The sequence below is a fragment of the Vipera berus genome, assembly GCF_964194415.1.
Source record: "Vipera berus genome assembly, chromosome: 10".
NCBI classification, from domain to species: domain Eukaryota; kingdom Metazoa; phylum Chordata; class Lepidosauria; order Squamata; family Viperidae; genus Vipera; species Vipera berus.
The window spans coordinates 13530634-13557057 of record NC_138213.1 but is presented as its reverse complement, the minus strand read 5'-3'; the positions used below and the strand labels follow the sequence as shown (position 1 = coordinate 13557057).

Below are 26424 nucleotides of genomic sequence, written 5' to 3'. Positions count from 1 at the left end.
GCTGCCCCCCCCCTCGTGATTGGCTGGGGGGCTTCACCCTGGCTCACTGAGGTGGGGGGGAGAACCAAGAGAAGGAGCTCTGCTGCCAGGCGCAGACGGGGCTACAGCGGGACGAGCGGCTTGGCTTTGCCGTCCGGCCGAGCTGGCCAAGCGCGTGCCCTCTCGCCCAACCTGAGGGAAGGCACCCTTCTGAAGAGCCTTGGTGGAGCAGTGGGCTAATGCCTCCTTAAGTAACACCAGCTGCCTGCAATTAGTGCAGGTTCGCATCCCACCAGGCTCAAGGTTGACTCAGCCTTCCATCCTTCCGAGGTAGGTAAAATGAGGACCCAGATGGTTGGGGGCAATTAAGCTGACTTTGTACTAATGCCGCTTGGGGTGTGTGTGAAAAGCCCTAATAAGCAGGCATATACATAGAATGAAGGCTACTGCTAAAGCTTGTGAGCCGCCCTGAGTCTTCGGAGAAGGGCGGGATAGAAATGGAATTAAAATAATAATAATAATAATTCTCTCTCTCTCTTTTGCGCGCGGGCGCGCGCTTCCTGATTGGCGGCTCCCCCCTGCCCTCCCCTCTCCGCCTTCCCCCACCCGTGTCGCCCCCCCCAGTCGGTGCGTGTGTGCATGCGTGCGTGCGTGTGTGTGTGTGGTTGTGGTGGTGGGGGGGGGGCGGAGGCTCGGCGCGCCTCATCGCTATTCAGTCAGCCGGGCGGCAGCCGCGCCGCGCGCCTCGCCTTTTTCCCCGCGCCTTTCCGCGGGAGGGGCGCGCTGGCCAGGGCGGAGGCGGGGAAGGGGGCTGCCCCGCGCCGCGCCGCGTCTCTCTCTCTCTCTCTCTGGGTCGGGATGGGCTGCCCCGCGCCGGTGCCCGCCGCTGGGGGCGTTGCAGCGGGGGGATGCCAAGGCGGGCTGCCCCCGGCGCTGTAAGAAGCCATGTGGTGGGGAGTGGAGCTCCCGCCGCACGGCTCGGCTGCTGCTGCTGCTGGTGCTGGTGCTGCTGCTGCCGCTGCTGCCGGTGGCGGCGGCGGTGACGGAGGAGGCGGCAGGTAGAGCCGTCCTCCCCCGCCCTCCGCACCCCACCCCGATGTCCCGCGGAGACAGCCAGGCGTTGCTTCCAGCTCTCCCCGTCGGCTTGGCCCGTGGCGGTTGGCAAGAGCCCCTCCATGCACGCGCTCACCCTCCTCTGGCTGGGCAGCGTTGCGCAGGTAAGACGGGCACCTCGGCTGCCAGGTGGGGTGGGCGATCCGGCCGGGTCTCCCCGTTGTCCCTGGGCTAAGAGAGCAAAGCCCTCCTTAGGTTTTTTTTCTCTCTTTCTCTCTCTTTTGCCTCTGTGTGTGTGTGTGTGTGTGTGTGTGTGTGTGTGTTTCTTCCTTCCTTTCTTTCCCCCCCTTTCTCTCTCTCCCTCTCCCTCTCTCCCTCTCTCTCTCTCTCTCTTTCTGCAGATTCTCCCGTTGTGCTGCCTCTCTTGCAGCGTTGTGGCGGCAGCGTTGCCCGGTGACAGCGGCGGTGTTGGCGGCGGTGGTCTCGGCGCCTTCAACCAGGGTTGGTATATTTTTGTCCTTCAACTCCCAAATTTCAAAAAGAAGGGCATCCGAAGGCATCTCCCCTTCTCCCCTTGCTCTGGGCTCAGAGGGGGAATGGCAGAGGCAGAGGCAAATTCCGGCTTGGAAGCTGACAGGTGTGCCCTGGCCAAGTTTCCCATTTCAACCTGGCATGATTGAGCCAGGTGGGTCCTGGATACATGAGATCTTCAGTATAACTCATCTATTTATTATTATTTTTTTAAAAAAACGGGGCTTTTCCAGTGAAGCATTGCCTTGAGGTGCTGAAATGGAGAAGACCCACTTCTAAAAGCGCAGACCAGGCTAAACTTGGCAGACCAGGTGTGTGAAAGTGTTGCAGTACTGGGTATTATTGGGTTATGGAGTGTTCCTATCTCAAGTTATCAGATGCAGAGATTTAGCCAAGGATGGGAGGCTGCTCTTAAGGCACAATCCCTTAATCCCCCTGTCTGTCCTTCCTGAAATAAAATCTAAAGACACGTAAATGAAAGGACAATATACTCAGGTCTTTACCCCTGCTTGTATTTCCTTCCTCTCCCTCTGCTGTAAGCTCCCTGGGGTGTAAACTCTCTTCTTTATTTCCGTCAATGAGAAGAGCATTGATGCTACACTTTGAGGAATGCCCCAGAGGTGCTTTTTGCCTTGGAAAATCCAGTTGCCTTTTGGAAAAAGAAAAAAAAAAGCAATTTTGGGACAACAAGGATCTGGATGACTGAGAATCTTCATAGACGTTTTGAGTAACGAGCATTATTCTACTTGTGTGCTTCCTGGGAACAGAGAGATGCTTAGAAGCAGAGGCGTTTTGGTCTGCCTCTCTGTTGGACTCAGGATGTTACAGAAATGCAACTGTTATATTCTTAATCCTAATGGGAAAATAGCCGTGAGAACTGCAAACGTGCACCCACATCACAGGCTTACTTTATGTAGATGTGAAGGAAAGTCAGGTTAAGTGGTGTGTGAGAATGCCCTCGGGAGCCAGGAGGAAGAGCCTCAGACTGGACAGCCATGATCAGGTAAATATAGCTGAGCCCACAGAAGAGAGGAAATGGAGAAGCAGCTAGTTGTCCAGAGAGCAAAAGGAGAAGAAGGGAGAAATAACTCTAGGCTTGCAAGATTGTGTTAATTCATCTTACAGTAAACATAAAATAGAATTAGCACTCATAGCTGTGCTTCCTGTATGGACTACCTTGAACAGTCAACTACTTTGAATAGGGCCACTTGTTCCCACCCTGAGTTTCAAAGATCTCTTTGAAACAAGTGTCCTTAATCCTTGATTAAACTTTCTTCCTGGAGCTTTAAGGGGATGTACGTAACACTCCCTTTTCCGGTGTTCCCTCCACAACAAATCTGCACGGTGGGCTAAGAGAAGACACCTGGCGACTCATCTCAGACCAGATTTGAACCCAGGCCTCCCTAGTCCGTAATCCAAGACTGCAACCGCAACCGCTCTCATTACAAGGGTTATTCAGAATAGAGAGAGAGAGAAAGAAAAAGTACTTCCATAGGAACAAGAGGCAGGGGGAAATAATTATAGATCAATACGAAGACAAGATCTGTCTCAGTCCCTCCTCCTAATACGGATGTGAAGAAAGGAATACAGAGAAAGACCTTAAGAAAAAAAAAGGGGGGGGGGGAGAAAGGAAAAAAAAAAGGTTAATCTCACTTAAAAAAAAAAAAGTTAAAGCATAGCACCAGAAAGAATTACTTGAAAATCCAGCATTTCTAACCCTTCGCGTAGGTTGAGAATGAGAATTGGGCGGGGGAGGGGGAAGCTAGCGAGAAGTCGCACTCTAGGAAAACGTGTGTGAACAGGCAAAGAAGGATTCCTAGATTTCAAAGAGAGCTGGAGATGCGGGGGGGGGGGGCTGGAAGCCATCATTGATTGAAAGTGCATCTCCTTTTAATAAATAAATAAATAAATAAATAAATAAATAAATAAATAAATAAATAAATAAATATAATAAATAAATAAATAAATAAATAAATAAATAAATAAATAAATAAATAAATAAATAAATAAATAACAAAAACAAACAGGCAGAGGCTTCCAAGCGCTTGTTGCATTCCAATGCGGGCCGCAGTGAAGAATTTTAAACTGGCAGCATTATGTGCTGCTTGAAGATATCCATGCGGGGCTGCCGATAGATACCCCAGTTAGCTCAGGAAGAAAGTATGATACTTTTCACTAGGCATGCTAATGAGCCCCTTTTCGTGGAGAAAAGGCCTGCTGGTGTGCGGAGCTGTTTGCTCTGGAGCGCTGGAGCCCCTTTGCTCACTGGGGGGGAATTCCCTTCTCATGCAGCTGCTTGTATTTTTGGCTACCAGCCTTGCTTAGCATCCTGAAATTCTGATTAGCGCTGCTGGTGAAAAGTGAGATGCTCTCAACAAGAACATTTCCCCTCTCTCTCTCTCTACGAGGGGGGGGGGAAGCAAGCAAGGATGCTTCCCTTTGCAAGCTTGTGAAGATGAGGAGATAATAAAAGCTCCATTCAAAAATATCTTTGTTTCTCCATGCAAGGGTGTGTGTGTGGGGTGTGTGGGGGGGTGGAGGTGGAAGGAAAGAGTAGCTTTTCTTCCCCGGTTTATGAAATGGAGAAAAGCAGCACAGCTTTCTTGGTTGCCTTGGTTTCTTGGATTTCTTTTTCAGGGTTCAAAAAGTCCCACGCGAGGAGGAATTTAAAATCCATTGTTAATAAATGCAAACGAAGGATGGATGAATAGTTTATTAGTCTTGTAACCATATCAAAAGGAAAAAAAAAACCCAATGAAAACTGAAAAGAATCTGATAACGGCCCTCTAAAAATAGCTGACTTAAACCCCTAAGAAGCTTACAAACTTAAAATACAAGCTGTTATCAGAGATCAGAAAACCGTAGGAGGTTCTGCTGAGTGCTTCGGCGTAAGAGGTGCTTGTACCTTGAAGCTGGGATCTAGAACTTAAAAGATGTGATACCATGCCTATCTCCTGCGTGAGCAGGGAGCTGGACTAGAAGATCTCCAAGGTCCCTTCCAACGCTATTATTCTGTTATCCTTTTTTTGCTTCGGATACTGCTTCTCAAATGCTGTCTTGTTGATAACACACAACCAGTGTATCTATGGCACTATGAAAAACAAACCAGAATAACGGGACTTTCTAAGTCCTCATGGCCAGAGTTTTATGAAAGAGCAGAGGGATGTAGAAATGGAAGCAGGTGCAGTCAGAATAGAATAGAGCTGGAAGGGACCTTGGAGGTCTTCTAGTCCAGCCCTCCTATACCATCTCAGACAAGTGACTCTCTAGCCTCTTCTTAAGAATCTCCAGTGATGGAGTGCCCATGATTTCTGGAGGCAAGCTGGTCCACTGGTTAATGGTCTTCACTGTCAGGAATGTCCTCCTTAATTCTAGGTTGCTTCTCTCTTTGTTCAATTTCCAACCATTGTTTTTTGTCCTACCCTCTGGTGCTTTGGTGAACAACCTGGCCTCCTCTGCCTCGTGGCAGCCCTCAGATACTGGAAGACTGCTATCATGTTGCCCCTGTTTTTCTTTTCTTTAGACTAGCCGAACCCAAGTCCTGCAGCCGGTCTTCATATATTTTAGTCTCCAGGCCTTTGATCATCTTAGCTGTTCTTCTCTGAATTTTTTTCAAACTCTCAACGTCTTTTTTGTGATATGATGACCAAAATTGGCTGCAGTACTCCAGGTGTGGTCTTACTAGGGTTTTATAAAGTGGTACTAATACTTTGCATGATCTTGATTCTATGCCTCTGTTTACACAACCCAGGATTGTATTAGCTTTTTTGATTGCTGCTGCACACTGCTGGCTCATGGTCAAGTGATTGTCCACTAGGATGGATGACGTTTTATAGCTTGATGGCAGAATAGGAGAGCCAGCAAAAGACTCTGCAGCCAGAAATCTTGAAGCCCAAAGTGAGAGCGGTAATCTTATTATGAGTTTCATTATTTAATATATTTCCTGCAGGAGCTCAACAGGGCATATAAAGTACCCAAGCGTTTCCCACTAGAACACATTGGGGGTGGTGGAAACGAAGCTAAGAAGACTGTCTAGCAGAGTTATATAGTTGGTTTCCAATAAGGGTGATTCTTTGTCATCAAGTAAATGACAAATGGATGAGTTAAGAGTAACCAGGGAAGTTTGCAGCTGCAGTATTCTGTCTTTCCTGGAAGGACTGTTCCAAGAGTAGGAAAGGAATAAACCCAGATTTTATAATTTTTGCAATTGCCCTGGGAAGGGATGGGGGAAGGGGAGCTTGGACCCAAACTATTTATTTTACTGGCTTCAATTTATAAGCTGCTCTAATTCAAACATGAACATAAGTGACTTATAAGGTAATGCACATGGAATACCACATTAAAACCAATAGCAACCCCAAAGGACTGTGCTCCCAGGAACAGCCAGCAGCCTCCAAGCCCGTATTTTAAAAGAATCTGTGAATTGATAAGTGAAAGACTCCCAATAGCAGCCCAAGGAATGGTAGCGGCAGCCTTGTCCCTCTAAAAGTTTGGTCCCATCAATGTATCTCATTGGAAGTTAATTTTCAAAGGAAGCAGGCTAAACCCTTAGACCCAGAAAGGCACCCAAATGCTGGTAGGGAGATGAAGCCTGGTGGCTAACCCCATTCTCAACCTTCTTCCAGATTACACCTTTGTTATCCCCGTTGAGGTGGACTCCAGTGGATCCTATCTCTCGCATGACATTTTGCACAGCACGAGGAGGAAGCGGTCCACCCTAAGCGCGAATGCTTCCTTGCACTATAGGTTCGCAGCATTTGGACGGGAACTGCACCTTGAGCTGAAGCCCTCGAACTTCCTGAGCCAGGATGTGACTGTCCAAGTGCTTGGGAAAGATGGCATTGACGATTCTCAGGTTCGCGGTGTTGAACAGTGTTTCTATCAGGGATTTATAAGGAACTACAGTTCTTCCTCTGTTGCCATTTCCACGTGCGCAGGTTTGGTAAGTGTTACACCTTGTTGCCTGGTTTTCAAACTCTTCCCCTTCTACTACATTGGTTCTCATCTGTTGGCTTAAGGCTGATTTAAAGCTGCCTGCAGCTGTCCCACGATCACACAACTTTTTTTTAGTTGAGGGTAGCAGTGGGACATGTTGGAAGGGCCTTGTTTCAAAACGTGACAAAAATCAACAAAGGTTGACCAAATTAAATCTAAACATAATTCAGTCTGATGAAGGCCTGTATATTCAATACTTTGGTTTTTTCTTTCTTTCTGTGCAATTAAATCTTTTGGACAATTTCTGTAACTGCTTTCAAAGCTTTGGGTTGGCATATGATGCACCAATCCACAATCAGTCCAGTCCATCTTAGCTGATCTCTAAAAATTAGGATTGGAATCGATTAGTTCTTAGATAGGGATGAACAGGCAATCTCAGGACTATAGGTTAGATTGGAAAATTGGGGAAAAAATCAGTATAAGGTAATGTAATAATACTGTGGTGAAATGTGGTCTGGAGTCACGGGAAGGAGGGGATCCTTCCCAGAGAGCAAAGAGACAGTGAATCTTGGAATAATATCAAGTGAGCAGGAAGAGAGCAAAGATGAACCCTCCCTAGCAATTCACAGAGTTTATCTATAATTATGCAGATCACTGTTTTAATCTGGCAAGATTCTGTATGTAGATAAACAACAATAAAGTGACTACTCAGAAGTCTTCCCCCCCATGCCATTCTTGGTTCTTTGGGCCTGACAAATACTTTTGTATTGTTGCCAAGAAAATGGCATTATTTGTATTCATGGAATCAACCAATCTTGGTTTAAGGGAGGATTTACCTTTATTTAGCCTTCAGAGATCTCCTCTTTAAAGAAAAACCTACAGTTGATTGGGTTAAACAGTAAGTTCACTTGCCATGGAATAAGGATATCTCCTCTACTAGAGGAGATCCGTTTGAACTCCATCACCATCAGGCTGTAAAAAGCTCTTTGGGTAGAGAATCGCTAGTTGTTCCAATACAATTCAATGGGGTGAAGACAGCAGAAAATATAAGTGGTGAGGTAAAGCAATGTAATAAAGTGTGAATGCTCTAAGGAGGCTTTCAATATGGGCTAAAAAATTCAGACAACCACTAGGTGGCAGCAAAGGATTTCAATCCCACTTTGCTGCCCTCTATTGGTATTGGAGAGCAGATTGGTAATGTAGTAGTTAAGGCACCTGGCTGGAAACCAAAAGTCTGTGAGTTCTAGTCCTGCTTTAGGTACAAAGCCACAGTGGCGTAGCGTGGGTTGTCAGCACCCGGGTCAAGGCAAGTAATTTGCGCCCCCTAACCCGTGGATTTTAGCACTCGAGTCTCTTCCACTAGCTCAGGAATTCTGGGAGTTGAAGTCCATGAGTCATAAAAGAGCCAAGGTTGCCTACCCTTGAGTTAGGTTCAAGGCAAAAAAGGGTCTCTGGAGAAGAGGGAAAATGCTAGTTTAAAACTGAAACAAGGCAACTTTAAGGTGCCTCAGCTGTGATTTAGGATGAGACAAAGAGAGGACATGGCGTTGAAAATGGTTAATGGGGCATGTTTGTTCCACTCTTAGTGGATGTCAAGATAAACCCCACGAGAGAATGACCTTACAACAGATGTGAATAGGCTTGGACTACGTTTGTAGATTGAGTGCATACATCACATGGAGCGATGATGGGCTTCATCAAGATTTATGATCCCACAATTGGCTAGTTTTCTCCATCTTGTCCTAAACCCTGGATACCAACCACGGTTTATGGCTTAGTATGTGGTGTGGGGTGACCCAACATGTTAGGCAACAATGACTTCCAACTTACAATGCCTCAGCTTCCCAAGGTTATTCCAAAGCCGGAAAAGCCAACCAACCCACCCTGCAGCTTTGCCTGCTTAGGCTGAACCCCAGGAGTTCATACTTGCTGTGGCGCCTGACCTATTTTCTGCCCAGACGCTGCTTATCCAAGCCAAGCCGCCTCCTTCTCTTTGGCACCTCGCCCCAAAGATTCGCCGGACTGGCTGGAAACTCTCGCTGCTGGCGACGTGTGTCGGGGGGGCGTCCTGATCGCCTCCTGCAGGGGGAACCGAGTGGCCACAGAGAGTCAATACGGCAGGAGGAGGAGGAGAAGGAGGAGGAGGAGGAGCAGCAAGCAGCCGCAGGTGCGGCGGCTGCAGTTGTTACCTTTACCTCCGGGAAAGGAGGAGACGGGGGCGGGAGCTGGGTCGGGGGGGCGGGCTTGCAGGTTGAGAGCCAAGCGGAGGAGAGCCGCGGCGGGAGAAAGAGAGGGAGGCGAGACGCCGCCAAGCCTCCCCACCCCCACCCGAGAAAGGAGGCGATCCGCAGCCGCGAGAGGACGGGATCCCGCTCTAGCTGGGCGCAGCGAATGCGGTTGCTTTCTATGCTCCGCCCACTCGCTCGCTCCTCCGATCCTCGGTGAAGCAGAATCGTCCCCCTCCGGCGAGCTTAATGGGCGCCCCCCCAGATGTTGCGCCCGGTGCGGCCGGCCCCCCCTGCACCCCCCACGCTACGCCACTGCAAAGCCAGTTGGGTGGCCTTAAGCCAGTCACTTTCTCTCAGTAAACCACTTCTCTAAAACCTGCCAAGAAAACCTCAGGATCTTGTCGAGGCAGTCTCTGAGAATTTGACATGATTGAATGGAAAGAGAAAAAATGGTGGTTTAAGGTTTGTTTTTTTGGTGCATATTTGGTGATCATTGTTGCAAGATATTGTCAATGATTCTTGGATGAGGCATGAGTTTTGTGGTAGATAACGTCTTTGCATTTAGGTCTTAGGTTCCATTCTTGTACATCTGTATGCTCAAGGTTTTTGACTTGTAGGTATCCAGTCAATCATTGCTCAGTAACCAAATGAACTATACCTTGATGTGATGTGTGAAGCCAAGCTCTCATATCAATGTGGTTCCTGTAACTACCACCATCCATACCCCCTCCCTTTTCCACAATTAGGTTGCCCTTCTTTCCTATTCATTTTAGTCCTGGCAATTAAATGGACAGTTGCATTGCTCTACATGGATGGCAGCGCTAATCATTCCATTGTTCCTTTCATTAGCAGTAGCTTCCCCACAATGCAAGTGCAGTGGCCTATTCTTTCAAGCCCGAAACATCACGTTGGGATTTGGAAGCAATGGCGTTTTAATGGACTGCAGGGTTTCTTTGATCTTGCTCGCTTTGGAGTGTATGTGTGAGCAATTCAGAAAACCCAGTCTCTCGGCTGCTGCTTTGCTATTCTTGCCTGTGTAGAAAATTTATCTGGAGAGACCAAAGACAGAACACAGCTATGTAATGTCACTAGAAATGAAGAATTAAGGAATAGCAGCTTTCTTGAAATCCTACTTATGAGGTCATTACTGAGACTAAGATAGAACATCTATTTAGGACAGAGTTGTATTTGACCAACAGACAAAAAAACAAATGTTATGATGGCCATCTGTGATTCCTTGAAAAGAAAATTCCTACTGTCATCAAGAAAGACCTCATAATAATGAGATAATACGGTCACTGTAAAGTATGATCTTGGGAGACTTCAGGAGCTTAGACTGAAAAACCTGCATTTATTTAATTGGTCAGCAATATCTTAGCCTCCGTTTTTTTGGGGACTTTTATTGCCTCATTACTCCCCTACTACAGATCAAGTCAGTGCTGCTGTGTCAACATAATGAAAGTCCTTGGCCAACTAGCAGCCTGGTGTATGTGCAAATGAAGTAACAATTGTATAGATATGACCTAGTTAGAGAATCCTTGGATAAGAAATTTGCTGATGATATTACTGTCTGCCTTTCAGTGTGGAAAAGGGGTCTTGCTTCTTCCTTGCCAAATTCTTTTTTTGGCAGGCCTACTGTAGGTTTGAAGTGCACAGCAGACAAACTGTGCAGATAATCCTGACCTTGGTTTGACTAACTCTGCTCAGAACTGCTGGAAGCAAAATTAGTTTGGGTTTTAAACAGTAGGGTATGTGTTTTAAGTCATATATATGCTGCATGTATATGGAAGTCATCTGGATGTAGAACAAGTCAAATGGGAATTGCATTTGAGGTTTCAGCTGATAAGAACAAATCTCAGACTTTCATTGATGACATGGTAGAGATATATTTTCTGCCCTTATGTGATTTGTCTAGGTGATATCAGTGCTAAATATCAGTACCATTTGACAGCATTGACCTGCCTTATCTTTATAAGTGGTGCAGTGATTAGAATGCGGTACTGCAGGCTACTTCTGCTGACTCCTGGCTGCCAGCAGTTTGGCAGTTCGAGTGTCATCTGCTCAAGGTTGTCTCAGCCTCCCATCATTCTGAGGTTGGTAAAATGAGGACTCACATTGTTGGTGACAATATACTGACTGTAAACTGCTTAGAGAGGGCTGTAAAGCACTGTGAAGCAGTATATAAATCTAAGTGCTATTGCTATTATCTTGAAAAGGGTTTTGACAAGGGCTCAAAACTGCTATGAATTCTTAGCGCTCAGTATGATTTCCTTGAAATCCACCTGCATTCTTGTCCCAAAGGTGCTTTTCCTTTTTTTTATTGAAAAGTTTTACAAAATTTAAAAAACATATAAATTGAACCCCCCTCCCCATCACCCCTCCCCCCCAGACTTCCCAAAGCAGAATACAGGGTATTGTGTATAACAATCTTATACAAACATATGCTAAATATCTATTAAAACATTAACAAACCTTCCACTCTTTAACTCCCTTATAACAAAACTATAATAACTATAATAACACATCTTTTTAATTACTAAAAATTATTCATAAGCTATTTGAAACTTTTTAGTCCCATATTTATTTTGAATATAATCCATCCATCTTCTCCATTCCAAAATATATTTTTCTTGCGATTGCTCTTTCAAATATGCTGAAACTTTTGCCATTTCAGCCATGTCCATTACTTTAAATGTCCATTGTTCTATTGTAGGCAAATCTTCTTTCTTCCAATATAGCGCCACCAGAAGTCTGGCTGCCGTTATTAAATGTAACACAAATTTGGTTTCTATGGCAGAACAGTCCAAGATAATACCCAGTAGAAATAACTGTGGAGTAAATCTTAGCTTTTTCTTAAAAACTTTCTGAAGAATCCACCATATTTTTATCCAAAACCAAAGGTGCTTTTCCAAAAGGCAACTGTATTTTCTTCTTCTTTTCCTTGAAAATGTTTTGCTTCTCATCCAAGTAGCTTCTTCAAAGTCACTGCACAACACTTGCACCATTATGGTCCAAGATGTGTAATTTATTATATAATGATATATGGAAAGTTTGTTGTGCATCTTTGAACACATGTTTGGAACCGTGGAGCTTTCCTTCTTAATCCCCCACATGGACATCTCTGGTCATACAGCCATGTTTGCAATTTCTGCATTTCCCCCCCATTTTCAAAGAATGCAGCTGAATAGAATGTTGTTTCCCATGCCTTATGTTTTCAATTAGCCTAGTCCAAATAGCAGGAACTGTTTAAAGTTAATATTATAATTGAAAATGTTTCTGGAAGGTAATTTTTTTTAAAAAAAAATCACAATTGGGGGGAAGTGTGCCAATATTTGTAACAGATAAGAAGGCTTGGAAAGATTCCTTAGTTAAGAAGGCACCTGTTATGCTCAAGAAATTTCTTTTGGGGAGTTTATACAGGAGGAAAAGCAATTTTTTTCTTCAACTAACCAATACTGCTTGATAAATGGCCTTGATATTAATATATAGAACTCTTATTTTATTCTCATGAATCAACATATTTCACAATATAACCTATAACTTATATACAGTATAACTTCTTGAATTCCTCACACCTTACAAAACTGACTACATATTTCCATTGTACTATGTACCATGGTATCATGTGGTCCTTTCATGCATCTTTACTACTATTATCCATGTACTTTATGCCATACAGTAAATAACTAAATAAATACATTTCTTTTGGTGGAAAGTTAAAGATAACAGGGCAAAACAGGGCACTAAATAGTTGGTGAAGCATTAAGTAGAATTTTTACAGAGAATGGAAGATATAGAGGGATTTCTTCTTGGACTGTTGTGTTAGGAAGCTGTACAATTTAACTTCTTGCCTTTCAATCCCGCTGTGTTGGAACTATTTAAAATTGAACTATGACTTACAAAACAGATCCTGCAATTTATGGGGTGAATCTGCCAGCTGAAGCCTAAATGTTTGCATATCATTTTGCAGAGGTCAGAAATACAGCATCTGTAGCTGAGCTGCTCAAACTTTTGTAACACTTTGACTGTGGAATCTTTAATTTAACTTTATAAAAGTTACAATATATTTTGTTGCCCTTGACTGATATATTTCAAAGTTTTGAGGTTCATCAAGATGTAGATGTGTTTAATTACTTGTTGCAACAAGTCCAATATAAATAAAGAGTTGTTGATGTCTGATCTCACAATGACTCTTTAAGAAAATAAAAAGAATGAAGAAGACTACCTTTGAATGAAGAAGCCACTCAGAGATGGTTTGGATGTGGGTTGGCATCTGAATCTAATGAAATAATAATAATAATAATAATAATAATAATAATAATAATAATAATAATAATAATAATAATTTGTAAGCGATAGATTTCAACCTCACCAGAGGATTTATTCCTTTTGCCAATTGGTAAAGAAAACATATTTAATCTTTTGGGCTTTGGAGGAGTGAGAAAATAATTTATGATTATCTATCATCTCTGAACTGGTGAGATAATGTAATTTCAGGCACCCTTAAAGGCCATAGTTTATACTGCCAAAATAAATCATAATTAAGAAAGTGTGAATATGAAAACTGTCTAAACCCACCACAAGATCCAACTGATGGGAGCAATCTTGGAAGGTCAAGGAGCTGTATTAGTTCTGCTTGAAATGATTCTTTTTGATATATCATTACCACAGTTTGCATGTCTTGGATAAGTGCTGGTACTTTTCACCAATGGTTTTCAGAAAATGATCCATAGCCTATAAATGGAGCCTTACTAGAGTCTCTCCTGTACAAATGTTGCTATTAACTCTTTATCTGGCCTGATGAAAGACCTTTGTACCACAGTACAAATGTAGTACAAATGTGCCATGTTACTACTAGAAAGAGAGGACAACCTGAATTAGGAAGTTCTTGTATTCAGGTGGAATAAATCCTGCTGAAGAATACGTGTCATCAGATCTGAGCAAATGGAAGTATGAATTTCAAACTTGCCACTTGATTTTATTGAAGAAATATTCTGGGACTATTCCCTTGATTAGCTACTGTGGGGGACATGACCTTGGGTCAAATGATAGGTCTTCCATAAGGGTATGACCTTTATTTTCACCTATTTACTTTTTAGCATTGCTATGAGACTTTGGGGGCTCAAGAACATGGTTGCTATTAAAAAGATGCTACAGGTTGATCCTTGAATTAATTATCTGCTGTGGAGGAACAGAAGGCTGGGTAATATCAGCTGCTAGCTTAATCCAGCAAAGTCATTCTTATGTAATAATAATATGAACCTTACTGAACATAGATTTCTAATGTGCCTTTATGCCTTAGTTGCAGTCTTTATTAAGTCATGAATTCAATGACAAATAAAAACAGCTTGAAGAATAGACAAAATAATTTCATGCCATTAACATCATTTTCACCAAATATAGAATGTAGGTGGAAGGTCAGACCAACATACTCAAACAACCAGCTGTTGCACATATGGCACACCCATCTGGTATTGTCAGTTGTCAGTTATTTTCTTGCAAGAATCGACTGGTTTTGCTATATGTTTATAATAATATAAAATACATGGCTAGGGCCATTCTTATTGTTGAATTGTTGGATAAGAAAACAGTGTGTCCTTTGACCAAACGATGCACAAGGCAGTGAAATTCTTTGGTACCTTCTAGGTGTTTTGACATCTTATTTTTTAAAATCTCAGTAGACTTTCAAATACAATTTATCCTTTCATATAGTATGATGCCTTTGCACATGTGGACATAATTCCAACATAGAAAAGCAAAGTTGGTCTAATAAGCAATGAGACTACTGTTGTTCTCCAGATGACTGCCTAAATGTGTGGAGAGCAGGCAGAGAAAAGAGTGGGCTACCTCAATTTCTTCTGCAGGCTGTTTCTTTAGATCAGGAGAAGACATGCAACTCTGAGATCAGTGTGTGGCTCATTCCCAAAAAAATTGCCATAGTAGACTGAAAAATACTTATTTATCAGAAGGCCAAATAGATTCCAAGCTACAAGTGGAGCAATGAAATTGGTACTCACCAAAAGACAATTCTGGGAGCATATTTATACTTCTGGGTCTCACGTTTCTCTGCTTTTCTAATATTTGAGGAGAATTTCAAACTCTTGTTGCCTTCTATAACTATGCGTTGAATCCAGATAAAACATTGAAATGATGAATCCTGTAAAAAAAATACAATTTTTTTTTAGCTAGAAACAGTGGAATTCATATTAATACAGTTATGTGGTTTCTTGTACTGCAAATTCTGAAGGATTTTTATAACAAATGTTGTGGAGCTTATAACTAAGTAAGACTTTGTTTCGTTGGCCAGATATGAACGTAGGATGTTTTCTGACAAGTCTCAGACTGACAATTTTTCTTTTCCCTAGAGTGCCACTTGTTTAACTTCCACACTGTGTTGCTTATTGCAGAGAATTCCATGCTGTGACATACTCACTCAACCAGATGTCATGCTCAAATCTGCCAAATCATGGCTCTGAGTGAAATCTGTGGCTCTTCAGATGTTGCAGAACTCCCAACGGTCATAGTCAACATGATAAAGAGTGAAGGCTACTTAGTTGTACATTGACAGTATCTAGAAGACCACAGGTTAAGCTCTTTTCAGGCACACAAGGGGGCACATCTTTTAGTTCAGAGTGCCCTGTCTCCTCTGACATTCTCGTTTTGCCTGACCAAATCTGATTTAAAACCAAATAATTATAAGGAGTGAGAATAGCATTTGAAGTTCATATGAAAAATGAGCAGCTCGGCTTAACTAATTACCGAATTCTTTCCAAATCTGCATCTAATGTATATAAATAAGCAAATGTGCATTACATACAGATCTTTTTGTCCATTTTACAAATATTTCCCTACATTTTCCTATCACTTTTGAGATGGATTCCCTTTTCTCTATTTCTGATTTATAGTAGTTGTGTTTTGCTGTATGTCTGAATTGCACAAAATAACAGTAGTGTGGGTCTCAGACACAGCTGGCTGGCCACTCCTTGTCCCATAACACACCTCTCAGTTAACCTTTGACCTCATGCTTCATTATTCATATAAATTCTATTCCCATGTAGTACATCCCATATTCTTAGGTATCTTTGCACATCCTCATCATAGTTGAAGGTATGGTTAGGATAGGATTCTGCTTCGCCAGGGACCAAAACTATGAAGCAGTTTGCCACTGGAGGCAAGGTGGTCCCATTCTGTACAGTTCAGAGCTGTAATTTGTAGTTTAAATCTGTCATGAATTTAAGTTGATAAATTGATAAATTGAAAAAATACTCAGAACATCCTTAAGTGACTCTTCTTGTTGCCATGATCTTTTCTAGGCTAATGAAAGGACATGCCAGTTTATTGGTGGTCCTTGAGACCATCTTTGGGAACATGCTGTTCTAGGCAGCAAACTTTGGAGATCTTCCATTCAGCAAAGGTTTTCATCATAAGCTTGAAACCAAACAAGCAAAATCTAATACATGCCTGCCATATGGCACGAAAATGTGAACGATATTAGTTCTCTTTGCCTTTTCTTTGACTTTCCAGCCCAGGCTTGTTTATAAACATCTGAAAAAAAAGTATTTGGGGGTAGAGATGGGAGTGCTTCCTCGTTCCCATGTAACTCTTTTAATTTCCTCTATGACGGCAACCTTTAAGTTTCTGCCAGACAGCCAGTGTTGGATCTGTTTTGCAGATGACAAATGATCTCCATACAGTGAGCAGTTTGCAAGACAGCCTTCCTCAACCAGATGCATGTGCCTGTATTCACAGCATGTAGCTGATTTTATAGGAGATGCTGGAATTGGAAGCACATCACGTGCGGTGCTGAAGGGAGCATTTTTCTTTTGGGGGAAAAAAGAGTCTGGAATGCTTAAAGAAGCTGCACTTGAACAATGGAAAAGCTCATTCAGAGCAACCTCATTTATGGTCAGTACCAGATAAAAGTGCCCAGGAATAGGAAGAGAATGTATTTTCTTCAACACTGAGCGCTCATGAGAGATTTTACCCCGTATGGAATGGGCAGAGAGCATTTGCAAGTGGTAGGGCCACAGATGCTATGTCAGGCCTGAAGAATCAAGACCATACTTTAAGTTGCAGTTAAGAAGACAGACAATGAGGGGGCTGGATGGAGTCACTGAAGCAGTAGGCGTGAGCCTAAATGGACTCCAGAAGATGGTGGAGGACAGGAAGGCCTGGAGGAACGTTGTCCATGGGGTCGCGATGGGTCGGACATGACTTCGCAACTAACAACAACAACAAGAAGAAGATTTATTGCTCAAGCCTATTCACAAGAATCTAGTCAACTAACAGTCAGCACTAAATTGGGCAGCATAAAATTGGTGCTAAATAAGAGTCAACAGAATTCAAGGGAGGCTGGACTGGGAGCATTTTTGAACAGTAATGATTCTAGACTGAGTCCTCTCTTGACTCCACCCTCAGTCTCCACCTCTTCTCCTAAATTCCTCACATATTGTTTTTATAACTTGAGATAATTCATGATGTCAGAGGAAGTAATTTCATAATCTTTCAGATTTATTTGTCTAGAATAGCCTAGTATTTCTGCTGACCAGCCACTTCTCAAAACACTTTGGATTCTCCTTGATTTGTTGATACAGGGGTTGTCAGGTTCTTTTAGTAATGACATAGACTTCTCAATGTGGTGGTGGGGGAAAACAACAACTTGTAGATAAAAAAGAAATCTTGATGTTTACAGCTCTTCTGCAATTCAGAGTTGACAAAACTTGTAACTGTAGCCAAGGAGGAATTAAATTGAATGCTTTATCACCCTTTATATCAGAATGGGATTCAGATGGGTCCAAGAATTTCTTAAATGGGAAGTTGATGCTAAAGGACATTTTCTATCTCTTCCTGTGCTGACAAACTTGCCAAATAGATTTATTTTGGTGAAAGAATTGGGTGAAGGTGAAGAAGAGATGCTATAAATGTCCCCTATTTTTTTTAAAAAAAACATACAATAAGTATTTTTGGAAGGATTACAATGTTATAAGGGACAACAGAGATCACCATTTGTCTATGGCATCTATGGGGGAGCAGATTTCAGAATATCAATGCCCTTTGCGTCTGATCTGTGACTGTTGATCTGAAGATTTGAGTAGAGATCAAAAGTGGATTAACCAGTGGTGACCATGGAGTTCGCCATTTTCAAAATTTGCAAAGCATGATGAAAGAGAGGACAGAATTGCTCCTTATGGTAAAATTGAGACAGGATAGAATTGTGTCATTCTTCCCCTTGTTGTATAAGACCTTAGTGCCTGATTTCATGGTCCCCCTTGGTAGGTTCTCTGATCTTGGGAGCTCATGATTAATGCCATTCTTCACATGTGGGAAATGCAGTTCCTCGAACTTTCTGAATTAGTAGCAAAACAGAAAGATAACCAATAACCCTATGGAAGTGAAATGGAGTTTATTTCTTCTGCTGCTGAGGTTAATTTTCTTGGGCACTACCCCTTCTGTTTTCTGTTTACCTTTGCATCTCTCTCTCTGTGTGTATGTGTGTGTGTATGTGTGTGTGTGAGAGAGAGAGAGAGAAAGAGAGAGAGAAAGAGAGAGAGAGAGAGAGAGAGAGAGAGAGAGAGAGGAGGATAAATTTCTGCAAACTGTAATTTCCCCAAGCAATTCCTCTTATTACTCAACAGACTATGTCTATCAGCCTTATCATCTGTCTTCATTGTTTGAGGAAATAATATTACTGATTAAAGAGATTTCCTGCTATTTGCACTAACTTTACATTTATTTTGCAAATGACTTGATTAGCCATTTGATTTTCCTTTGTGTGACTGCCCCTCTCCCACTTCTGACAAAATTTTCCTATCACTCACCTATATTTTAACCTTTCATCAGCTACTTGTTGGTGCATGAGTTGCAGTTCAAACATAGGAAAAGTACAGCGCTGCCTTCTTTCACGGTAAAACAAGCGAAGCATTAGGGAATTCCTCTCCTAATCCCGTGGCTTCCCGTTTGCTTTGCAATGTAGGGTGAAACTGTCACTGCGAATAAAGTATTTAGACTGTTATCCTGAATTTGCAGAAATCTTGCTTGACTTGGACCGTAGATTTGATGGCCTGATGCAGAAAGGTGCATGTTTTGGGGGAAAAAAATCATACTGTCATTCCAGTGGTCATAAAAACAGCTAAAAACACATTTCTGATGAGAAGTCAGTGAAGTAACATTTCTTCTGAACTAGAACTGGACTGGACTCCTTCAGACTTTGGAAATATTCCAGTATTTTTCTTTGGAACAGTATAGAAGTGGGATTGCCATTGCTTTTTTTCTGGATGTTTTTGACTTCTTAATCTAATTTACAGCTCTGCCATTTTTTGGTGTCATCTTCTCAAGTGCTCACCAGACCCAACTATGCTTAGCTTTATTAGAACAGCCTACTTTGAGAGGATGGTTATAGTTAACATCTGGTTTTCTGTAGTGCTGTTGGTAAATCTGTAATGTGGAGAAGATGGGCAAGGGATTTTAAAAACATTTTAAAAGGAGGGAAAATATTATATGAGGAGAAACTTGAATTCTTTATTTCTGCATTTTACGTTATAATGAGATCTCATGAAATGGTGCATATCAATGATTTGGTTAAATGCTTACAAACCAATGGGAACAATGTATGCTTTAACCATTTTTTTAAAAAAAAATCCAGGTAATGAATGAAACAACTACATCATCATAGAATGAAATCAAATATTCTGGAGGTGTTTTCCAAAGATTCGCTAAATTGTCAAAACACAAAAATTCTATATAGCGTCCCTTGTACTTTCTATTGTTATCTGTGCAACTTGTAGAGGAACAAGCTGTCTTACATAATGAAATTCTATAGGAGAGGTCTTTCAAAATATGGGATATGTAATCCTGAAGAATGATTTTCATTTTCCTGACCTAGACCTTTGACACCAATCCAGTCATTGTTCATTAGCTATGGGTGGTAGAGAGAGGAGCAGCAAGTCTCATAACTGGCCTGCCAAAATCCAGACCATTAAATGGCAGCAATTCTGGTTGTCCAGATACTTGATACCTTCCCCTCTCAACCTAAAGCCATAGAAGGTCAGAGCTATAGGGCTTGCTTTTCAGTTCAGAACTATTGACATCTCTTGTCAGAGTGAGTGAGCAATTGTTGGATTTGCTCTGCTCAAGACAATTGAATGAGATGACAATGAGGCTTTCAAACATTGCTCCTGTTTCTGACAGCTTAATGTATAGGAAGTAGGAAAATAATCAGCCGGAGACTGAATACTTCCTTCCCTTTGATGATGTTCATACTTTCATCCCGGCAGTTTAAATGGCAACGCTGTTTTTTCTTCAATGAATGCAGGCATTTTAACAGAGACTAAATGTTGCTTTGCAGTTAGCTAAGCGTTCCTCTTCACCACAAAATTAATGTATAAGTGGAACCTTTTTGCAATCATGTATAAATACCATTAGGTTAAATGCCCCTATTCTAGCTTCGTGTAAGTTTTCAGTCCTGCCCTATAAACGTATTTGTGATATCTTATCAATTGATATTGCAATGTATGGCAGTGAAAGTTGGACCATAAGAAAGGCCGAGCGCCAAAGAATTGAGTCCTTAACTATGGTGCTGGAGAAGACTCCTGCAAGTCCCTTGGACTGCAAGGCGATCAAACCGGTCAGTCCTAGAGGAGATCAACCCTGACTACTCTTTAGAAGGCCAGATCCTGAAGTTGAAACTCAAATACTTTGACCACCTAATGAGAAGGAAGGACTCACTGGAGAAGAGCCTAATGCTGGGAAAGGTTGAGGGCAAGAGAAGAAGGGGACGACAGAGAATGAGGTGGCTGGATGGAGTCACTGAAGCAGTAGGTGTGAGCTTAAATGGACTCCAGAAGATGGTAGAGGACAGGAAGGCCTGGAGGTACATTGTCCATGGGGTCACGATGGGTCGGACACGACTTCGCAGCTAACAACAACAACGATTAATTGATAATTTTCCCTTAATGACTTCCCTTCCTAATGTAATTTTTAAAGCCAGTATTAACTCTTTGGAGTATAAAATATCTTTTGAGCCTATATAACACAAAAGAAATGTATTTCCTGGGCACATGAGTTTTGACCTTCAACAGTTACTGTTAAACCCTACCCACTGAGAAAAAAAAACCCCAATAGTAGCATGTAGAAGAAGCAATTTAAATGGGACAGTGATGGAACTCTGGTTTCATCCATGCAACATCCTTGATCCAGCTTGTCCCTTTAGAGCTGCTTTGAAAAATAAAGGGAACTTCAGGGTAGAACTGATTATACAACTCCCACGTTTTCTGGTTTAGTTATTGGCTTCCCTTAGGTTGGGATTTAATGCAGTTTAGGATAGATTCATTGCTAAAGCTCAAAGCTAATTATCTTGATTTGTTTAGCCTAGAGCCCACACCATTGGTCTGATTGTCTTCTTCTGTCCTGAATATGGAATTTCATCTTGTTCCAAACTGTAAGTCAGGATTTGCATCCGGATTGACCATTTCTGTTCAGTCCTAATTGCATTTTGATGAGCTGTTCCTCACAATTTTATTACTGTGCCATGAAACTAAGGCTCACAGGAATGAAATCCATGCATGCATGGTGTAATAGGGAGAGGAGTTTTTTTTTTAATGCAACGTGGGCAAGTTATTTGTTAATAAGTTATAATTTCTTATATAAGTTAATTGAGATATGAATTCTTCAGCTGCTTTCGAATATTACATACTCTAATAACAGACACACCCCTATTATACGCTCATGTAACATTGTAGTAAAAAAATATCTACCTTTGGCCAAGTTGCTCAATCTGATGGAAAGAAAATTTACTATCTTTCCAAAAAACAAGGGAATTTCAGCGAAACTCTCTTGTGTACACTATGCTTATAATTAGCATGTGACCAGATGGTTAAGAGGTGAAAGCATGTGGCTGTGCGTATATGAATGTTTTTTTTCCTTCCCTAGTACATTCCTTTTTCCAGCAATTAGCGGCTTCCCAGATGTACTCAAGGGACGCGGTGGCTCAGTGGGTTAGGACGCTGAGCTTGTCGATCAGAAGGTCGGCAGTTTGGCAGGTTGAATCCCAAGTGCCGTGTAGCAGAGTGAGCGCCTGTTACTCGTCCCAGCTTCTGCCAACCTAGCAGTTCGAAAGCACATCAAAATGCAAGTAGAAAAATAGGGACCACTACGGTGGGAAGGTAACAGCGTTCCGTGCGCCTATGGCGTCTAGTCACGCCGGCCACATGACCACGGAGATGTCCTCGGACAACCACTGGCTCTTCGGCTTTGAAACGGAGATGAGCACTGGCCCCTAGAGTTGGAAACGACTAGCACACATGTGCGGGGGAACCTTTACCTTTAGATGTACTCAGTGCTTTTTTTGTAAAAGAAAAAGGTGCCGCAACTCACACATGTCATACAACCCACCTTGCCTACCCTATATGGTTCCATCCCAAAAAGGTGCCGGAACTCCGTTCTGAGCGTTCTATGACAAAAAAAGCCCTGGATGTACTCAAGTGCAAAGTCTGTTCCAAGCTTAGTTCAACTGCTGATGACTTTATGCACACGTCCATGAAGTTCTCTTGACAAGCCTACCAAAGTGGATGGATGCTGCCTTCAAAAGTCTTAATTAGGCTTTGCAGACTAAGTGGGAGAAATATAAAGAGTTGGGGAAGGGCAATTCCTTCTCTATGTGTCCAGTAGTGTCACTGCTTGTATGCTCAATATTAGCAACAACATGTCTGTAAGTAATTAATTGTTGATGTATCAACAGAGATCAATTTCACTCAGCAAGGACAAATTTTAGAACCAGGTTTCCAGCTTTGTCAGGACTGTAATTTTGTCAAGTTAATGCAATGGTGCTAAGATTCATGTAGGACATTCATTTATTTATATTAAATGTATATCTTCCCTACTCCCAACCTAAAGACTTTGGTCATTTGTGCAGTAAAACTAATCTTAATATGCAATTAAAACTCCAAACATCTGGAGGAAGAACAATCATTTGAAAACAATGAAACCTTGGGGAAAAGCCAAATACTGGAAAATTGCAATAAGTTTAAGTTTAAGTTTAAGTTTTATTTAATTTGTATACCGCCCTTCTCCTTGGTAGGGACTCAGGGCGGTTCACAGGGCATATATAAAAAAGACAATACAAAAATTAAAAAAGATTAAACCCATGCCCAATTAAAACAGTAATACAAATCTAAAACAACAGATTAAAACCCATAATCCCCCGTCAGGCCAGACCAGCCATTTCAAATAGGTGGGTCTTCAGGCCACGACGGAAAGTTCGGAGGTCTGATGCCGCTGTATGTTAAAAAGTTTCTCCTTTTCCACATCTCAAACATGTACTTAAACTGAGCTATTGGTAATATGTAGATTATTAATAATAGGTAAATATAAATCAGCTAAACGTTTTTTTTTAAAAATTGCTGATCAGCCCTAACCAGGACAACTTTCCTAATACATTTCTGAAAATCTTTGCCTACCAATATGACTTGCGATAGCAAAATTACAGTTAAGGGTCCTCCATGGATTGATTTTTAAAAAGGAGACACAGGATATTCTTTTCCAGATGGTTCAAATCAGTGATGAAATGAATCCTATAGGAATAATTTCAGATGTTGGAAATCCTTTAAATGGCAAAATCTAAAACAGATTTATTGCTTTCTTTTTGAATGTTTTTTTATTAATCTCATTAAGACATAGGCAAATCAGTAAACAAACTGTTATTGCAAAATACTGGATACCAAGGTGAGATCCCTGTTACTGCATGTGATGGTGTCATCTTTTCCTGATGACTTAAATAACAAATACTAATACACACACACACACCCACACACACACCACAAACACATACATATATATACACATATACATATATATAAGATATTCCTATATGGGGATATCTTTGACTCTATTGTAAAATGTTGATGGTTCAAAGGCTACTGGTATATTCAGTAGTTATCTAGAAGGGGAGGTAATTATTTAGATGAGCAACATTCTTAACAGTGTCACTTGACATAACAAAATTAATCTGGAATAAAAAAAATGTGGTTGCGAGGTTTATTTGAGTTCTTCTAAAAAAGAGACATTATTTATTTGAATTTCATTAAAGAAGTGGATAACCTGCAATCTCTTATGTGGGTCTTGTTGCCCTTTTTGGCTCCCTGGTTCTTAGAGATCAGTGGCCCTAACACTGGGTGGCAAAACTTCCCAGTTTTGACCTTGTGACCCTTTCCAGTCTCAAATATGGATTAGAATGAGAAGGGGAGACTCTAGAACAGGGATGTCCAATCTTGGCAGCTGTCAGACTTGTGACCTCAACTTGGGGACTTCAACTCCCATTATTCCTCGGCCAGCCATGGTCTTAAAGTTGTCAAAGTTGGACACCCTTATTCTTGAAGATAAAATTCTCTAGTTCCTAATCTTAATGACTTTCCCAAAATCATCCAAATGTTTTCCCTTTTGAAACTATGGTGGGCATGGAAACAGGAAGCCTCAGGAAGGCAAATGTATTCATTCTCACCCTTAGATCTCTACCAAACTCATCCAAATATGTACATACTTACATACATATATACATACATACCGTATTTTCTGGCGTATAAGAGGACTTTTTAACCCATGAAAATCTTCTCAAAAGTCAGGGGTCGTCTTATACGCTGGGTGCTGAAACTTTAGGGACAGGGCTGGCTGGAAAACCCGGAGCGGATCTCCCATTTGGTCTGCGCAGGGAAAGCGGGACCAATTGGAGAAGAAGCTTCAGTCTGTGATTTTTTACAGGCTGGGGTCTGGGCGTCTTTCCTTCTAAAGTTGAATAGCAGCTGCAGTCTATCCCAACCTGAAAGGCAGGTGGGGAATGCAGCAGCCAGAGCAGCTGCTTAGCTCTAAGGACACATTTGACTCAGGAACTGGGCTGGCTGGCTGGAAAACCTGGAGCGGATCTCCCATTTGGTCTGCGCAGGGAAAGCTTTAGAGTGAATTAGGAAAAGTTTAATCCACTTGCACTGTTTTATGTTTACATGTTTGATGACAAACAGCCTTATGTTTATAAGTGACAGTTTTCCTACTAAGTACCTGCATGTCATAAGCATTTGAATTAAAATTACCATATTAAAACCAAATCTGATGTTTTTTTTAATTTTTATTTGGTGTGCGTTGGAAGAGGGGTAGTCTTATACGGCGAGTATAGCCCAAACCCTATAATTTAACAGGAAATGTAGGGGGTCGTCTTATACGCCCAGTCGTCTTATACGCCGGAAAATACGGTACATATGGTGCCCATGGTTTTATCGTCAGGGATCCCTGTTAAGCTTGCTTGGCTAAGTCACAGAGGACATAGGTGTCTGTCTTTCATTTTTTCCACAGAATTCTACCACCTTCTGCTTCAGAGGGATGGTGGTTAATTGGAAGGTTGCTAGATAGTAGCAGAGTCTCCCTGAAATAGCAAAAATAAATGAAGGAGGATTCAGGTTAGGCATCAACAGTAGATTCTTTCAGAGCACTGAGGTCTGGACCGTTGTCCAAGAACACTGTATGCTGATGCAAATTCTAACTATAGGTATCACATCATCACTCATTTAAAAATGTAAAGTCAGCCCTTTGGATGAGATTTATCCTTTATCCTATTCCAAATAGCCCTGCTTGAAAGCCTGCAGGAAAGGTCGGGTGTTGTTGTTGGCCAAGAATCTACATCAGCATAATATCTATATAAATATACCATGCTACTTTTTATTGAATCAGGCCAGTATTTTATAGAGGCCAGTATTATGTAGTTTTCCTTCCTTCCTTCCTTCCTTCCTTCCTTCCTTCCTTCCTTCCTTCCTTCCTTCCTTCCTTCCTTCCTTCCTTCCTTCCTTCCTTCCTTCCTTCTACTGGAGATGTTTAGCAGAAAACCTGGATCTTCTTCACACATCTGGTTTGAATGAAATAGCAGAATTGCAAACCAGAGAAGCTGATAAGTGATTAACAGAAGCTGACCTTGATAAAGATCATGTCAGCTCTTTGAAGTCAAGGAAGCTGGATGTACTAATACCAGTAAGGACATAGCTCTCTCTCTCTCTCCCTCCTTCTCTCTCTCTCTCTCTCTCTCTCTCTCTCTCTCTCTCTCTCTCTCTCTCTCTCTCTCTCTCTCTCTCTCTCTCTCTCTCTCTCTCTCCTCCTCCCTCTCTTTCTCTCTCTCTTTAAAAATACAAGCAATAAATGTTTATAGCTTTGATTAAATTTCAAAGAAAAGAACTGTCATTGGAATTCTTTAGAATGGGAAAGTGGGGCAGCTAGTAAGGCTTCAGAAGGATGAAAAGGTATCTACTAGAAAACCATTTCAATAGCAGGCCCTGTAGTAAAATTATGTATATCATACAACAATCATCAGCAAATTTCTCAAATTGACTGATAAACAAATACCAAGAGAAAGATGAAAACAATTTTCCAGCATTCTGAGAATAAATTAGAAAACCATTAAACTTTTGTATCAGGGGAAAAATTACATGGTACCACATTAGTCATGATGGCTGTTGTATGAGTTTAATACATGGCACTGCACAAGATCAGTATCTTCCTTTTTTAAAGAAAAAATAAATAAACAGGATTAGCAGAATGTTTGTTTAGCAATGAGAAAAACAGAAGCAACTTTAGAGCAGGAATCAAAATATTAGCATTGAAAATTTGCGAGGCACACTTTGGCACACTCATTTGCAAAAACTGGGAGTGAATATGAGAGCCAGTTCAT

General features: G+C 41.7%; 1 protein-coding gene across 1 annotated transcript in view; it reads left to right on the top strand.

The window, feature by feature from the left end:
- The first annotated feature begins 1133 nt into the window (after positions 1–1133).
- Positions 1134–26424, top strand: part of ADAMTS18 (ADAM metallopeptidase with thrombospondin type 1 motif 18) — an 86349-nt gene continuing 61058 nt past the window's right edge. Inside the window, exons 1-3 of the mRNA XM_081335725.1 lie at positions 1134–1196; positions 1434–1533; positions 6189–6505. Of these exons, the coding sequence (XP_081191851.1) occupies positions 1155–1196; positions 1434–1533; positions 6189–6505 (459 nt within the window). The 5' untranslated portion in view covers positions 1134–1154. The remainder of the gene's footprint in view (positions 1197–1433; positions 1534–6188; positions 6506–26424) is intronic.